This window comes from Pongo abelii, chromosome 1 (assembly GCF_028885655.2).
Source record: "Pongo abelii isolate AG06213 chromosome 1, NHGRI_mPonAbe1-v2.0_pri, whole genome shotgun sequence".
In the NCBI taxonomy this organism is placed as follows: Eukaryota; Metazoa; Chordata; class Mammalia; order Primates; family Hominidae; genus Pongo; species Pongo abelii.
This window is the reverse complement of record NC_071985.2, coordinates 23,774,595-23,792,187: the sequence shown is the minus strand read 5'-3', so window position 1 is coordinate 23,792,187 and position 17,593 is coordinate 23,774,595. Positions and strand designations below refer to the sequence as shown.

General features: G+C 49.9%; 1 protein-coding gene across 1 annotated transcript in view; it reads left to right on the top strand.

The window, feature by feature from the left end:
- The window catches only part of EPHX1 (epoxide hydrolase 1), a gene marked incomplete at its 5' end in the record, with an annotated part of 34,513 nt that overhangs the window by 7,533 nt on the left and 9,387 nt on the right, over positions 1-17,593 (top strand). The window contains 2 exon segments of the mRNA NM_001133316.1: positions 10,531-10,718; positions 12,117-12,297. Of these exon segments, the coding sequence (NP_001126788.1) occupies positions 10,536-10,718; positions 12,117-12,297 (364 nt within the window).

Genomic DNA, 17,593 nt, shown 5'->3' with positions numbered 1-17,593 from the left:
GGTTCTCCAGTCTTCTTTGGGGTCGGGGGCGTTATAGTGCCTCACGCCACCTACTCAGCCCTCTTCCTGCACCTTATGGTCTGTCTCTACCAACTAGGCTAAGTAGGTTATATTTATTATTCCTCAAGGGGAATTCAGCTCTTCTTGTTCAAAAGTTCTGATTAATTTTCTGTGCTCTCATTCAAAGAATTTTTAAATTCATTCATTCATTCATTCAACAAATAATTAAGCATCTACTAGAATGCCAGGCACTGGGAGTCCAGATGGGAGGCAAAGCAGACATGGTCAGTGGCCTACAGGAGCTTCTGTCCAGCTGTCAGTCACATAATCACCCTGACAAATGTGAGCTCGACAAAGGCTAGGACTGAGAGATGTGCCTTGCTGGGATAGGTCAGGAGAGGCTACCCAGAGGAGGGACAGTCAGTCTGAAATCTGAAAGGTGGCTAGAAGTTAGGGAGGTGGGAAGGGGAGGGAATAGCTTTTCGACAGAGGGATTCGCCTTCATAAAGAAAGCCCCACAGTAGGACAGCAAGATGAGCACAAAACTGAAAGATCAGGGGGGCAGCGTGAGATCCCAGCCCTAAAACTCTCACTTAGTTTTCAAGTAAACTGTTTCTCCATAATATTGATACCAGTAGCACTCTGAGGGGCTAGGGGAGTGGTCAGATCACACAGGCCTTGAAGGCCACCTTAACCCAAGGACAATGGGAGGCTCTTTAAGGGTTTCGCAGGGGATGGGATATACGTGATCACATTTGCATTTCCAAAAGATCACTCTGGCCTGGCTCGTGCCTGTAATCCAGCTATTTGGGAGGCTAAAGCAGGAGGATCACTTGAGCCCAGGAGTTTGAGACCAGCCTGGGCAATATAGTGAGAACCTGTCTCCATTAAAAAAAAAAAAAAAGGTTTGTGTGGTGGCTCACGCCTGTCATCCCAGCACTTTGGGAGGCAGAGGCGGGCGGATCACGAGGTCAGGAGATTGAGACCATCCTGGCCAACATGGTGAAACCCCATCTCTACTAAAAATACAAAAATTATCTGGGCATGGTGGCACGCGCCTGTAGTCCCAGCTACTCAGGAGGCTGAGGCAGGAGACTTGCTTGAATCAGGGCGGAGGTTGCCGTGAGCCAAGATCGCGCCACTGCACTCCAGCCTGGCAACAGAGAGAGACTCCATCTAAAGAACAAAAATTGTTTTAGAAAGACTGCTGTGGTTTCAGAGTGGCCATTGTGTTGGAAGGGGTAGAGCAGATGTGAGTGGACTGGGCAGAGCCACAGGAACCTGGGCTAGGTTGGAGATGGATTTGAGATGTACTTTGGAAGTTCAGCTGCCAGAACTTACTGATATCTGTGGCGGAGTGAAGGAGAGGGATTTCAAGGACATTGCCTGGGTTTTTGGCTTGGCAGTAGCAGGGCGGGCAATGTCAGTTACTGAGGGAGGGAACACCAAGAGAAGACAAAGTTTAGGGGGACAGGATCACAGTGCGATTTCAGATGCACTGGAGAAAATTTTGACACAAGGTACTATCTGGGCCCCAGGTGGCTCTGCTCTAATACATTTATAACTCTTTGTCCGCACTTAATCACTCTGTCATACTTAGCTGCGAGGGGGGCCAAGAAATGTCAAGTGTTTGGCTGGTTTTCTGCAACTAAAATTAAAAATCCTTTGCTAAGGAAGAAGGAGAGAATATTGCTAGCAGTCTGCCTCAACATCCCAATCTGATGGCGTGTTTGCCACAGCCACCAGCTCATCAAGGACAGCTGCGGTGAACCGTTGAGTTCTGAGTAATCTCCTGTCCGGGCCACCTTTCTTCACTCAACCACAAAATCCTCACATTCCCAAGTATGTTTTCTTTCTTTCTTTCTTTCTTTCTTTTTTGAGACAGAGTCTTGCTGTGTTCCCCAGGCTGGAGTGCAGTGGTGTGATCTTGGCTCACTGCAACCTCTGCCTCCTGGGTTCGAGCAATTCTCCCTGCCTCAGCCTCCTGAGTAGCTGGGATTACAGGCATGCACCACCATGCCCGGCTAATTTTTGTATTTTTAGTAGAGATGGAGTTTCACCATGTTGGCCAGGCTGGTCTTGAACTCCTGACCTCAGGTGATCTGCCCACCTTGGCCTCCAAAGTGCTAGGATTACAAGCATGAGCCACTGCACCCGTCCCCAAGTATATTTTCTTAGCTCACTCTTTTCAGCATGTAATTTATAGAAGGGTAATCTGAATTGTAAACACAATTTCTAAGTTAAAACTCCTGGGTCAGCTCATGATGAAGTAGCAATTTATAAAAGAGATAGTATAGTAATAAATGAGACAACTACACTCTGAAATGTGGAATCATCAACTCTTACCCGAAAACACCCTATGAGACTCTTGCGTTTTTTCATTCATGCCATGCGCTTCCTCACTTCCATCCCATTCCATCCCACATGCTCTTCTTTCTGCCTGGATTATTCCCATTCCACCATTATTTTTCAGCTGGTAAACTCCTATTCATACTTAAAAACCCTGCTCAATGACCCCTTCTCTGTGAAAACTCTGTGGCAAAACCTAACCACTTCTGCTTGTGCACACTTCTCTTCCATCTGTGTGCATATAGTATGTATCTATAACTGGAAGGGTGTTTATCTGTTATCCGTTTGTCTGCCCTGCTAAAGTGTGAGCTCCTACAGTTACAGGGTTGTGTGTTAGTCCCAGTGCCTGCACAGTACCCAGCCCGTAGTTACACTCAGTGTTTCTGAAGCAACCTCTGGTCCAAAAACATGTTTATACTTGATTTTCCAAGGCGCCAATCCAAATCTCTTATTTACTTTAAAGAACAAATAACTTCTTGGCACTTTAAAAACCACATTCAAATAACAAAAAAAGAGTTCATTTGAACTTTAAATATCAATCTTAAAATGAATTGTATGTTTTAAAACTTGACTTAGTGACATCACTTAAGAGAATTTTTAAAAAGCAAACTTTTATTTTTACCCCAGTGTAACAGAAATATTAAGTTCCATTAAATTATTAAACTGATCTACTTTTTTTTTTTTTTTTTTTTTTTTGCGATGGAGTCTTGCTCTGTTGCCTAGGCTGGAGTGTAGTGGGGCAATCTCGGCTCACTGCAACCTCCGCTACCCAGGTTCAAGCGATTCTTCTGCCTCAGCCTCCCGAGTAGCTGGGACTACAAGTGCACACTACCACACTCAGCTTATTTTTGTGTTTTTAGTAGAGACGGGGTTTCACCATGTTGGCCAGGCTGGTCACAAACTCCTGACCTCAAGTGATCCGCTCGCCTTGGCCTCCCAAAGTGCTGGGATTACAGGTGTGAGCCACCATACCCAGCCTGTTTTTCATTTTTTGGTTCTTTTTTTTTGAGACAGGTTCTTGCTCTCAGGCTGGAGTGCAGTGATCATAGCTCACTGCAGCCTCAACCACCTGGGCTCAAGCAATCTTCCCACTTCAGCCTCCCAAGTAGCTGGGACCTCAGGCATGCCCACCATGCCCGGCTAATTTTTTTTTATTATTTGTGGAGATGGGATTTTGCCATGTTGCCCAGGCTGGTCTCAAACTCCTGGGCTCAAGTGATCTGCCTGCATTGGCCTCCCAAAGTGCTGGGATTACAGGTGATTTACCTTTTAACTGTGCCAAAGAACAAAGCACCTACTTTATTTGCTCTCCTGTATTTAAAATTGTCCTTTATACCTCAGATCCAGAAAGATAAACACAAGTAAACTAACAAGTACTCTACTTGTATCATTTGTTGCTTTCTAGCAGTTTACATTTAGTCCATCTTTGAAGGGTAAAGACCATTGATTGCTCATCTAACTTCTTCACCTTGAACTTAGTGAGATTTTCTTCCAAGTTTCACAAATGCATGCCCAAAATTTGACTTCAGTGTAGAGTTGGAATTAAAATGTCTGCAATCCCATTTCTTACAGTAGGAGCCAACTGTTCATCAAGTTCCCCTCTGAGCTCAGTATCTTGTAGCTAAATGACCACTTATCTTCCAGTCACGTTTTAAAAAAAAATCATGCTGGTTTGCAACAAAAATTGTATTTTCTTTACTAGGCAAGTGAACCATTTTGTTGGGAAGAGTACCTTGGCTTCGAGAAAAAAATGATTTCATTCTGAAAGGCTTCCCCTCCAACCCCCTCCCCCACAAACTCAGCCCAGTAACTTGTCAGTATTCTGGAAAAGTGCGTTACAAAATAAAAACTCTAATCAGATAAAATATATCTCTGGAACTTTTGGGGCAGATCAATGAAGCTCTGATTTCAGGTGCTAGCAAAATAAAGCAGGCACTCTCATTTTGTATTGTTTTACTGCTCAGTTTTTCATGGCGTTTCCTAAACTTTGATGTTTTGAAGAAGTTCTAATGTTTGCTAAATCAGCAGGAGCTGACCACAGGGAAGAGATAAACATAGCTCTCCTTGGAAAGGTGAAGGCTTAGCCACCAGAATTCTGCCCCTTGATGCTGAGAATGCACCTTCTCCGAACAGATGGAAAAGAGGGGTGGAGATTACCCCAGGGACGTATCTTGCAAAACGCTGATACCCGAAGATATACATAGCCTTGTGCTTTTGGTCATCCTCCCAAATCATGTCCTTGGTGAAGGCACACAGAGAGGAGAGCAGATGCTGCCAGACCACAGTGCCTGACGCCATGCCCTGCCTCACGTCCAGCCTGTTTATGTGCACACGGCTGCAGCGGGACCTTGGGGTGTGGGCTAAATAACAGGAACAGGGGCTCCTCTGGGGTCTGTTACAAGGCAGAGATGCTCCACAGTAATTAGGGATTTAGGGGGAAGAGGAAGGAACACACATGTTGATAATAAGTAGTTCAACATTATTATCCCCATTTTACAGATGCAGTTACTGAGCTTAGAGAGGTTTCATAACTTGCCCAGAGACCCTCAACTAGTAAACAGTGGAGCCGAGATTTGAACGACCCAAAGAGGAAAGCAAGCAAGCAGCCCCTTTATTACTTTTTTTTTTTTTTTAAGATGAGGGTCTTGCTATGTTGCCCAGGCTGATATTGAATTCCTGGCCACAAGTGATTCACCACCTTGGCCCTGCAAAGTGCTGGGATTACAGTCATGAGCTACCACACTGGGCCAAAGCCCTCGTATTGTAACCTCCAAGATGTTTTCATTGCTGAAGTCAAAGGTCGTTAGAGTTGCTGTTTTGGGGGGAGCCATGGGATGGGGAGTCTCCGAGAAACCCAGGCTGGCTCCTTAAATGGCATCGCCCAAGTCGTCCATCAAGCTTCCCCAGACTCAGTCACTCGGCCCCCTCTTTCCCTGGCTGTAGAGCAGGGGTTTGGACTCGAGGCTGCTGAGTTCTTCTCCAGCTTCCATGCCCTGGTGGCAGTGACTTATCAACTGGCCCACCCGGTGGATGTAGGGGTGATGCAGCCCTGCTCTGTCCTCTTGAGTGCTGGGTGGCCGTGAGAGAGGGAGGCTATGAGAGGGAGGGGAGGGCTCTCATCTGCCTAGTGCCACCCCCTCCCCAGCCCACCCCAGGTCCTCTGCCACCTTGGGTTCCTGCGTGAACAGTCCTTCTCACTCTGGGCGATGTTTGCTTTCACCAGCCCAACCCCAAGAAGTCCACCCTGGGGAGGACAGAGGGGGTCTCCACGGCTCCACACTCCCATGCTTTGTCAGAGATCTGGCCAGGCAGAGTGGTGCCCTCTTGACTGAGCCTCGAGCCTTTGCTTTCCCCTTACTCCAAATAAAGCCGCTGCCCTGGCGAGGGAGCCCAGAGGCCTGAGGATAGCCTGCTGGGTGCCTGGCACTCCCTAGATCCTCCCTGCCTGTGCGGTGGGCATCTGCAATTCTCCCTGCCTCGAGCTGCAGCAGAATGTGTGGGCAGGGTCAGGCAGATAGAGAGTGGGTGCCTGGACTCATTGGTCAGACTCTAAGCGCCGCGCCCCCCCACCCCCCCCGCCGCCCCCGCAGTCCCTCCCAGGACTGGCTGACCCACCAGGAAGGGGAGGGTGTTGTTTCTTATTATTACATTTTTTGAGAAAAGCTATGCAGGCCTGGGAGACGTCTGTGGCTCCCGTGCAGTCGTGGCTGGTCTGTGCTCTAGGAGTCCCTTCTGGCCTGAAGACCCGAGGCTGCAAACAGGTGCTGAGAGGGAACAAGAAGGGGAGGTGGGGTGCAACACACCCAGTGACTGACCAGGAGTGAGTGCTGTGGCCACAGATTCTAATCCTCACAACTGTAGTGTGATTTAGGGTAAGGCCCTTGCCTACTCTGATTCTTGCCTTAAATAAGTGAAAAGGAAAGTCAAGTTTGATGAATTGTGGCTCTTTAGTGGGTGGATTTGCATGTACCATGGATTACATGTACCAGGGTCTAGGAAGTGCCAAGCGCCCAGCAGGCTGCCATCAGGCCTCCGAGCTCCTTCGCCAGGCAGCTTTATTTGGAGTAAGAGGAAAGCAAAGGTTTGAGGCTCAGTCAAGAGGGCGCCACTCTGCCTGGCCAGCTCTCCGACAAAGCAGACGGGGGGTGTGGAGCTGTGGTGACCCCCTCCATCCTCCCCAGGGTGGGCTCCTTGGGCTTGGGCTGGTGAAAGTGAATATTGCCTGCAGCAAGGAGAAGGACTGTTCACGTGGGAATGCAAGGCGGCAGCGGGGTTGAAAACCCAGCCACACACAGTCAACACCTGCTGTCACACCAGGCTAATCAAGAACACCTTTCTTTGGTGCATTAACTACCTGCTATTAAATAAAGGGCTGTTACTAGGTGGCAAAGTAACACATTGCAGTAGCGCCTATTTGTAATCTGAGATCAGTGGCTGTAAGGCACCATCCTTGAGCCAAGCAAGTACTAATATTCTTGTTATCTTAATTAGAATGCAAGAGATCGTGTTTTTAAAATTCTCTTTGAATCTGTCACTTTGCCCTCCTCTTCCTGGGTGATACCCCTGGTAGTGCTGGTGGGGGCCATCATAATGCCCCTTGTCCCAGATTCCCTTGTTTTAGATGGGACTTGAGCACTGATCATTTCAGCCCTGTATCTCTCAGGTCAACGTGGTTCAGTTTGCTGTGCAAAGTCCAGGGGAGATAACCACGCTGTGCACACATGAGATTGGCTGACTTGGCAGGACTGTGCAATTGTCAAAAGGCCATGGGGAGTGGGGGCCAGTGCCTGCACCCTACCCTGCCTCTCTCACAGGCCCTTAGAGCGTCGCCAGGTGCAGAGCCCCACAGCTCTCTTTCCCAAGGAGTAATCAGAGGGTGAGAACCTGGAGCCTGGTGGACAGGTGAAAGCACTGGGATCTTTCTGCTCAGAAAGGGGAAAGTTGCACATTTATATCCTAGAGGGAAGCGACAGCGGTGCTCCTCCCTGTGCTGAGGTACAGGTAAGGAGGGTGGTTTATAAAGTTCACTGGGGAGGGTGATCCCTCTTTATTGTTCATTATGCTCGCAGCCTCCTTGACAACATCATGCAAAATGTGTCTTACTAGCTTCTAGTGCATAGGCAGTTGGCACAAATATTGGTGGAGCTCCTCGCTGTGCTGGGCTAGTGACCAGTGCTGGGCACTGGGGGTCAAGGCAGTGCCCAGGACGGGCACAGCCCTGCCTTCCCAAGCTATGGTTTATTGTGGTGGGATCTGCCTGCCCGGTGAAGTGTGTTCAGCTGCTCCTGTTGCTGGGGGAAGCTCTGCTCTCTGCCTTCTGCTGCCTCCCACACGCTCCTGTGTGTCTCCCAGTCCCTAACCCCTAGTCCTGCTTTCAATACCGCAGGGGCTTGTAGCTGACATTTCTCCATCTTGTTAAAGGGCAGGATTTCCTGGCAGAGACATAACGTCTTTCTGGAAATGAAAGAAGCTGATGCATGTTTTTTCTTTTCTGAATTCCTTAAATAAGAGGAACTCATTTCCAGCTATTCCCTGCCTTGTTTTTATTGTGGGAGTGTGGTCCCAGCTGCCCATCTGATCAGCTGACAGAGGGTCCTTGGGGCCCAGGCACTGTTGCTGCTTGGGATTGAAAGGTGAAAGCCACAGGGCCAGGCACGGCAGCTCGTGCCTGTAATCCCATCACTTTGGGAAGCCGAGGTGGGCGGATCACTGGAGGTCAGGAGTTTGACACCAGCCTGGCCAACATGGTGAAACCCCGTCTCTACTAAAAATACAGAAATTAGCAGGAGGTGGTGGTATGCACCTGTAATCACAGCTACTCAGGAGTCTAAGGCAGGAAAATCTTTTGAACCCAGGGACAGAAGTTGCAGTGAGCCGAGATCGCACCACTGCACTCTTTGAGACTCTGTCTCAAAAAAAAAAAAAAAGGAAAGCAATGGCCTGGCTTGGCTGGAGATGGAAGATGCATCAATGTGTCCCACATGTCTCCAGCAGGGATAGCGAAGGCCTGCCCCCTGGCACATGGTAGACTGAGTAAATGTTGATCACAGTGAGACCTTGAGGCACTTTAGAGTTTCACAATCCAGAGAGGGAGATAGATTGGAAGTTCAAGGGTGGACACCTGGGCATGATTCCCAGGACGAAGGCTGCAGTCGGTTCTAAGAAGTATGCTGGTGACTATGAGAGAAGAGGTTGTGGGTTTCCTCTCTTGAAAGCTGTCTCCATAATCACATGTGGGGTGATAAGGGCTCTGGTCCAGGGGAGGGGGCGAGGCACACAAGGGGCTGAATCTGATGGCATGAGGACTTGGTGATGGGCTGTGGGGGAAGAATTGGAGATGACTCTAGGGCCTGAGGGTGGGAAGCTGGGAGTTCACTGGGATCACATAGAAACGGGGAGGTGGGGGGTGCCAAGCTGATTTTCCTGATTAGATTTCCTACAGAACTGCAGGAATAAGGCGAGAGCCATCGCCCTGGGTGGATTTCTGTTTGGAGCTCTATCGCTGGACCACTGTGGACAAGTATTTCTTAGAACGACCCCCAGTAGCCCAATTCTAGGTTTAGAGGGGCAGCTCTTGACAGGAGCAAACTCCAGGGCCTCTGCAACCCCCTAGCAGAGTCCCAAACATCTGACGTGTAGCCAATGGAGGACACGCAAGTGGTGGGGTTCCCAGCAGGGACCACCTCCTGCCTTGGGTTTCCAAGACAGAGTCAGGGGCGCTGCTGGGGCGTGGTCTGCAGGGGCCTTGTCAAAACTTGATGCTTTCTCCTCCGTCTGGGTCCTAACTGCACTGCATCCAGAGAACCTCCTCTGATGCAGGCATAAGGACGGCCCGCATATTCATGCAGATTACTCTGAACAAGAACAGTCTGTGGGTTACTTCTCTAGGAATGAGGAAGATGAGGAGCTAGATAACAATGCTGGGCTGGTATCTGCCTGATAGTGCTTTGCCAAGACTACGGTTTCTTCCTCTTCTGATCAAAAAAGACACAGGAGTCAGACAAATGGGGATTAACAGACAACTGAGTTGATGTGAAATGTAACAGGCAACGCTATGGACACAAAGTAGATTAGAGGCTGCTTAGGACCTAACGTGGGGAGCAGTAGAGGAGCGAGAGCTGAAGGGTATGGAGTTTCTCTGTGCTGATGAAAATGTTCTACAGTTGACTGTGGCTATGGCTGCACATGTCTGTGAATATCCTAAAAACCATTGGAGGGTTCACTTTAAATGGGCGAATTGTGTGGTATATGAATTATGTTTCAATAAAGCTCTTACACACACAGCTAAGCTGTGTGGCCATGGCTGGGCTTCCTAGCAGTGTCCCCCAACCCCAAACTGAACTTACTCTCCCACCACTTGGGCCTCCCCATTACCCCCTGTCTGCCCTGAGGATAAGCCCCTCTCCAAGAGGGACAGAGCAGGGGCTGTGGGCCACCACTCAGGAAAGGTGCTCCTCTCCCCTGGGGGAGGGAGCCTAGAGGATGTGGACAGAAGCCTTCTCAGACATGCAAAAAACATGAGGCTGTCGGGCCCGGTGGCTCATGCCTATAATCCCAGCACTTTGGGAGGCCGAGGCGGGCAGATCACGAGGTCAAGAGATCGAGACTATCCTGGCCAACATGGTGAAACCCCATCTCTACTAAAAATACAAAAATTAGCTGGGTGTGGTGGTGTACGCCTGTAGTCCCAGCTACTCAGGAGGCTGAGGCAGGAGAATGGTGTGAACCTGGGAGGCAGAGGTTGCAGTGAGCCGAGATTGTGCCACTGCACTCCAGCCTGGTGACAGAGTGAGACTCCATCTCAAAAAAAAAAAAAAAGAGGCCTCAGAAATGTAGCTCCCAAAACCCCCTACCCAGGGCTGTGCAGAAGTCAACCCAGGTTCCTATTTTCCCAGGATGATAAACAGTTTTCAAAGCTTTGTAGGATTGTGGGTGATTTTGTCTCATTGTCTGTTGTTTTTCCAGTTTTCTATATCATATATATATAATATTTATACTATATATAATATGTATATAGTGTGTGTATATATATAAAATATATTTATATTAGGTCAAGTGTAAATAAAATCAGGGACAGCGTTGGAGCGCAGCAGGAAAGAGCCTGCTGGGGATCGGAGTCTCTGGGCTGTCAGGGCCGGGCTGGGCGGGCTCCGTTGTTGATAGCTTCCCCTCATCTTGCAGGAGCCATGTGGCTAGAAATCCTCCTCACTTCAGTGCTGGGCTTTGCCATCTACTGGTTCATCTCCTGGGACAAAGAAGAAACTTTGCCACTTGAAGATGGGTGGTGGGGGCCGGGCACGAGGTCCGCAGCCAGGGAGGATGACAGCATCCGCCCTTTCAAGGTGGAAACATCAGATGAGGAGATCCACGTAAGGCACCTTGGGCCAGGCCGGGCTGGGCAGTGGAGAGGGTGGTGTCTCGAAGACAGGGGTTGGGTCTTAGACCAGATGCGAGAGGGGACGGGGGCTTGGGAATGGTCCATCCTACTTGGGAGTGTGTTTCAGTCTGCTTTTCCTCTGCTGGGCAGGTGCAGGTTGCTTTGGAGAGGGATGCCCAGCCCTCCCACTTGGTCTCTTCTCCTTTCCCTACCCAAGGCCCAGCAGTGCTCAGGCAGGAGATGGGGTGCCAGCAGACCCAGGTACCTGCATCAAAGGTCACAGAAAGCAGCCGTCATCACCTCCTCTATGCCCTGCCTGAAGGCTTGGGAGTGAGGTTGTGGGAGAAAGTGAGCAGGTTCCCGTCAGAGACCCAGGAAGCACTGAGAAGGCAGGGATGCTGCTGGTTAGGCACCGGCTGAGTGTCAGCCATTCCTGGTCACATTCAATCCCTGCGGTGATCCCGCGGGGTGAGGACTGTTGTTCCCAAACTGCAGATGCAGAAGCTGAAGCTCAGGGGCATAAAGCAACTCGTTCAAGGCGGCCTAGCTAACATGCGGAAGGATTTGAAGTCCAATCTAATCCTGAAGCCGCTGCTCCTCCTCCGTGCAGGGATACAGTCAGGAAGGAGGTGACTGGGCACGTGGGGTGACCTGAGACTGCATTCTCGGGGAGGAGCAAGGCTTGAGTGGGGGACAGGACGGTAGACAGGCCTGGCATGGCCCTGCCAATCCTTTCTTTCATTCCATGGGTTTTGAGCACCTACTGAGTGCAGGCCCAGTGAGTGCTTGGGGGAACAGAGAGCCCCTTCCGTCCAACAGCATACAGCCCAGTGAATGAGAAAAGGAATGTGCACAAGGAAAAGTAGACTTAAAGATAGATAAGGATAGGCTGGGCATGGTAGCTCACGCCCGTAATCCCAGCACTTTAGGAGGCCAAGGCGGCAGATCACTTGAGGTCAGAAGTTCAAGACCAGCCTGGCCAACATCGTGAAACCCCATCTCTACTAAAAATACAAAAAATTAGCCGGACGTGGTGGCTCACACCTGTAATCCCAGCTACTCTGGGAGCTGAGGCACGACTCGCTTGAACCTGGGAGGTGGGGGTTGCAGTGGGTTGAGATCACGCCACTGCCCTCCAGCCTAGGCAACAGAGTGAGACCCTATCTCAAAAAAAGAAAGAAAAAAGAAATGCGAAGCCTACAGTGAAGAAGGAAGAAGTGAAGAACACATCCGCTTTGGGAGTAGCCAGTGATGTGGGAAACTGCCTTGCCACTACCAGAGTGCAGTGTCTTGTGGCTGCAGGGTTTGCTGTGTTTTCTGGAAACAGACTTTGTTCTTGTGCTCTGTCCTACCCATCCCTCTCAACTTGGGGTCCTGCATTTTGCTCCAGGACTTACACCAGAGGATCGATAAGTTCCGTTTCACCCCACCTTTGGAGGACAGCTGCTTCCACTATGGCTTCAACTCCAACTACCTGAAGAAAGTCATCTCCTACTGGAGGAATGGATTTGACTGGAAGAAGCAGGTGGAGATTCTCAACAGATACCCTCACTTCAAGACTAAGATTGAAGGTATGTTTGCAAAATGCCAGCCAGAGAGGGATGTATGTCATGAGAACAGCCTTCTTCCACAGTGTGACTTAGAGTCAGATAAAGTTGGAGAGATTCAGAACCCAATTATAGGTCACTGAGATGTACTTATAAGTTGTAACCTTACTAAATGCAAACATATTGCAGTCACAACAAATCTGTCCATCTTTAGAGCTAGGCAGGAACACATACATGCAATTTTAAAAGCAAAGAAATGCACCATCCAGTCCAATGATGTGGCAATCTTTGAGAGGAAGGATGGAGATGAGATTTAGACCCAGGCCAGGTGGGGTGGCTCACACCTGTAATCCCAGCACTTTGGGAGGCTGAGGCAGGTGGATCACGAGGTCAAGAGTTCAAGACCAGCCTGGCCAAGATGGTGAAACCCCATCTCTACTAGAAATACAAAAAATAGCCAGGTGTGGTGGCAGGCACCTGTAATCCCAGCTACTCTGGAGGCTGAAGCAGAGAATTGCTTGAAGCCAGGAGGTGGAGGTTGCAGTGAGCCAAGATCACACTACTGCACTCCAGCCTGGGCTCCATCTCAAAAAAAGAAAAGACTCTGCTCTCAATTCTTTTGGATCTATACCCAGAAGTGAACTTGCTGGATCATACGGTAATTCTGTGTTTAATTTTCTGAGGAACCGCCATACTGTGTTCCGCAGCAGCTGCATCATTTTACTTTCCCACCCAACAATGCCTCAGAATCCCGATTTCTCCAAATCCTTGCCAATATTTTTTTCCTTTCTTTTTTTCAGTAATGGTCATCCTAATGAGTATGAAATGGTATCACACTGTGGTTTTGAGTTGCATTTTCCTAATGATTACTGATGTTGAGCATTTTTTATGTGGTACTTATTGGATTCTTTGTAATTTCTCTGAAGAAATGTCTGTACATGTCTTTTGTCCATTTTTGGGGTGTTAGGGTTTAGGAGTTCTCTATATATTCTGAATAAAATCTCTTATATGATATTTGCAAATGTTTTCTCCCACTCTGTGGGTTACCATACAATTAATCTTTTTCAGAGACAAGGTCTTGCTGTGTTGCTGAGGCTGGAGCGCAGCGGCTATTCACAGGCGTGATCATGGCTCACCACAGCCTCGAACTCCTGGGCTCAAGCAGTCCTCTCACCTCAGGCCTCCTGAATAGCTGGTACTATAGGCGAGCACCACTGTGCCCAGCTTGTTAATTTTTTATATTGAGGAAATTGTACATGTTAGGAATCTTATTTGTAATGTTTAAGATAATTTGGCCTTTTCAAGGAACAGTGAAGATTTTAATTTGTTAAAATTCTAGGAATTACTTAATGTATATGAAAGACATGTTGGTCAGTCAGATAAACTAAAGTTCCTAAAAAAAGGAAATTGAAATTATACAGTGTTAACTGGGTGTGGTGGCATGCACCTGTAGTCCCCGCTACTCAGGAGGCTGAGGCAGGAGGATTGCTTGAGCCCAGGAATTCAAGGCTGCAGTGAGCTATGAGGACACCACTGCACCGGGTGACAGATCAAGACAGATCTCTTAAAAAAAGAGAGAGAGGCCGGGCACGGTGGCGCATGCCTGTAATCCCAGCACTTTGGGAGGCTGAGGCAGGTGGATCACGAGGTCAGGAGATTGAGACCATCCTAGCTAACACGGTGAAACCCTGTCTCTACTAAAAATACAAAAAATTAGCCAGGTGTGGTGGTGGGCGCCTGTAGTCCCAGCTACTTGGGAGGCTGAGGCAGGAGAATGGCGTGAACCGGGAGGCGGAGCTTGCCATGAGCCGAGATCACACCACTGCACTCCAGCCTGGGCGACAGAGCGAGACTCTGTCTTAAAAAAAAGAAAGAGGGAGAGCCGGGCGCGGTGGCTCACGCCTGTAATCCTAGCACTGTGGGAGGCCGAGGTGGGTGGATCCCAAGGTCAAGAGATCGAGACCATCCTGGCCAACATGGTAAAACCCCGTCTCTACTAAAAATACAAAAATTAGCTGGGCGTGGTGGCATGTGCCTGTAGTCCCAGCTACTCGGGAGGCTGAGGCAAAAGAATTGCTTGAACCAGGGAGGCGGAGGTTGCAGTGAGCTGAGATCACGCCACTACACTCCAGCCTGGCGACAGAGCAAGACTCCATCTCAAAAAAAAAAAAGGGAGAAAGGAAGGATGAATGGAAACCTCGACTTAGAGGTGCCAGGGCAGCAAACATCCTTGTTCTGATGCAAGCAGGCCAGGCCTGAGGGAGAATGAGCCAGAGAAAAGCTAAGTCAAATCCCAGTGGTGTGTGTCCTGGAGCTAGAGCCCTTCCTGGAGCTCAGCCAAGAACATGCACACACACACAAAATATCTGGAATGATTTCTTGGATCAAATTTGGACTCCTCTTGAGTGTTGCTGTATTCTTTACAGGATTTTGATATCTTCTGTTATGAGCCTAACAAGAGGATCCAAGCCACTTAATCCCAGCCAAACTGCTGTACGCAATTACCATAGGTTCCTGTTTCGACTCCTGGCACGAAATTGCCTGGCTTCCTTGAGTTTGACTTGGATCCCTGTGTTGTCCCAGCTCTTCAGTGCCCATCCAGCAGAAATTGACAGGGCGCCAGCTGTACCCAGGCATTCTGCTGGGGCTGGGGACACATAGAGAGGACAGGGTCCCTCCTTCACAGCTCATAGGCTCTTCAGGGGCAATTACAGCACATAGTGGCGGTGTTCTGAAGGAGGAGGCTCTGGGAGCTTCATGAGCCCCACAATCTTCCTTTGAATGTGAGGGAAGGCTTCCTGGAGGAGGTGGCATCTAAGCTGAAATGAGTGGGACTTTGCCAGGTGTGTGGGGAAGGTGGTCCAAGAAAGGGGAATAGCGTGTTCAAAGGCCCAGAGGCAGGAGGCAGTAAAGGGCCCTTTCCATCCTGGCAGCTGCCAGCCTTACCCCACTGGACCCTTTCAGGGTTCCTCATGAGACTGGGTTTTTTTTAGAGACAGGGTCTCACTCTGTCACCCAGGCTGGAGTGCAGTGGTGTAATCACAGTTCACTGCAGCCTCAACCTCCTGAGCTCAAGTGATCCTCCCACCTCAGCCTCCCAAGTAGCTGGGACCACAGGTATGCACCACCACACTAGGCTTTTTTTTTTTTTTTCTTGAGACGGAGTCTTGCTCTGTCACCCAGGCTGGAGTGCAGTGGCGCAATCTCGGCTCACTGCAAGCTCCGCCTCCCGGGTTCACGCCATTCTCCTGCCTCAGCCTCCTGAATAGCTGGGACTATAGGCGCCCGCCACCACGCCCAGCTAATTTTTTGTATTTTTAGTAGAGACGGGGTTTCACCGTGTTAGGCAGGAGGGTCTTGATCGCCTGACCTTGTACCTGCCTCAGCCTCCCAAAGTGCTGGGATTACAGGTGTGAGCCACCGTGCCCGGCCTTTTTTTTTTTTTTTTTTTTACATTTTTAGTAGAGACAAGGTTTCACCATGTCACCCAGGCTGATCGCAAACTCCTGGGCTCAAGCAATTCTCCCATCTTGGCCTCCCGAAGTATTGGGATTCCAGGCGTGAGCCACCACACCCAGCTGACATTGGGTGTTTACGGTACAAAAGCTCCCTCACGTACAACGGCTCCAAAGGAGCCAGTTTCCAGCATTGAATTAATCGTGGATTTACCCATGTGTGGTTCTGGCACCCTGCCCGGGGCTGGAGGCCTGTTCTTGGCCTTGGTCCTTGCGGTTTGGAGTCCCTCCGCTGGGCCTGGGTTCCTGCATTCTCTGCCCATCCCCAATAGGGCTGAACCGGCAGCCTCTGGTCTGTGGGCCCAGCAAACCTTCAATATCCCCCTGAATCTTGTCCTGGTTCCCCAGGCTGGGGTTGGTCCAAGTCCTCCTCCCTCTTCTCTCTCACAGTGCACTGTCTCTGTCTCTGTCGCTGCACTGACCCCTGCACTCCTGGCTGCTCACAGCCCAGCCTCCAACCCCCACCCCAGTGTTCTGTCCTCATCCACACTGGCCTCGCCGTTCAGCCTCCCTGTCCCTGCCACTTCCCTCCTCATTCTATGCTGAGCTTCCAGATCTATCCCACATCTTGGGCCTCCCACCACAGGCAACCAGGCACTGTCCTCAGAGTCTGAGAGCTTACACGGGCATCAGAGACCTCTGGGTAGGCCCAACCCCATCACATCCAGGGAGAAGGGAACTGCCTGAAGCACCAGGTCTCCGCCTGCCTGTCCCTTTTTCCTTTACCCTTGGCCCTGGCACCCAATACCCCACCCCCTCCCCTCCTCCCCTCCAAGCCCAGCACGGCCATCCTGAGCTCTCCTCAGCTCTGGGATGCTAACCCAGCAGCCCTGTCATGGAGCATCCTATGGATGCCACGGACCTATAGGGAAAGTCAGAACAGTATTTCCTCCCACAAAGGGAAACAGGGACCCATGAGGCAAACTATGAGCTATGGGCTTTTTAAAAATGTCTTGCTGGGTGCAGTGGCTCACGCCTGTAATCTCAGCACTTTGGGAGGCCAAGGCGGGCGGATCACCTGACAGCCGGAGTTCAAGACCAACCTGGCCAACATGGTGAAACCCCGTCTCTACTAAAAATACAAAAATTAGCCGGGCGTGATGGTGCACGCCTGTAGTCCCAGCTACTCAGGATGCTGAGGCAGGAGAATCGCTTGAACCAGGGAGACAGAGGTTGCACTGAGCTGAGATTGTGCCATTGCACCCCAGCCTGGGCAACAAGAGCGAAACTCCATCTCAAAAAAAAAAAAAAGAAAAGAAAAAATTGTCTTGACCAGGCTTGGTGGCTCATGCCTATAATAATCCCAACACTTTGGGAGGCTGAGGCAGGAAGAAGCCAGGGATTTGAGGCCAGCCTCGGCAACTTAGCGTGACTCTGTCTCTATTTTTAAAAAGTCTAAATTTTTAAAATTCAAATATTTAGTCCAGGCGCGGGGGCTCACGCCTGTCATCCCAGCACTTTGGGAGGCTGAGGCGGGTGGATCACGAGGTCAGGAGATTGAGATCATCCTGGCTAACACAGTGAAACCCCGTCTCTACTAAAAATACAAAAAGTTAGCCAGGCGTGGTGGTGGGTGCCTGTAGTCCCAGCTACTCGGGAAGCTGAGGTAGGAGAATGGCGTGAACCCGGGAGGCAGAGCTTGCAGTGAGCCGAGATCGCGCCACTGCACTCCAGCCTGGGCAACAGAGCAAGACTCCGTCTCAAAAAAAAAAAAAAAAATCAAATATTTAAAACAGAAAAAGCACAGAAGGGAATATAGTGAGAAGCAGCTCCTCACCCCTGTGCCGGCCAGAGGCAGCTGTGTT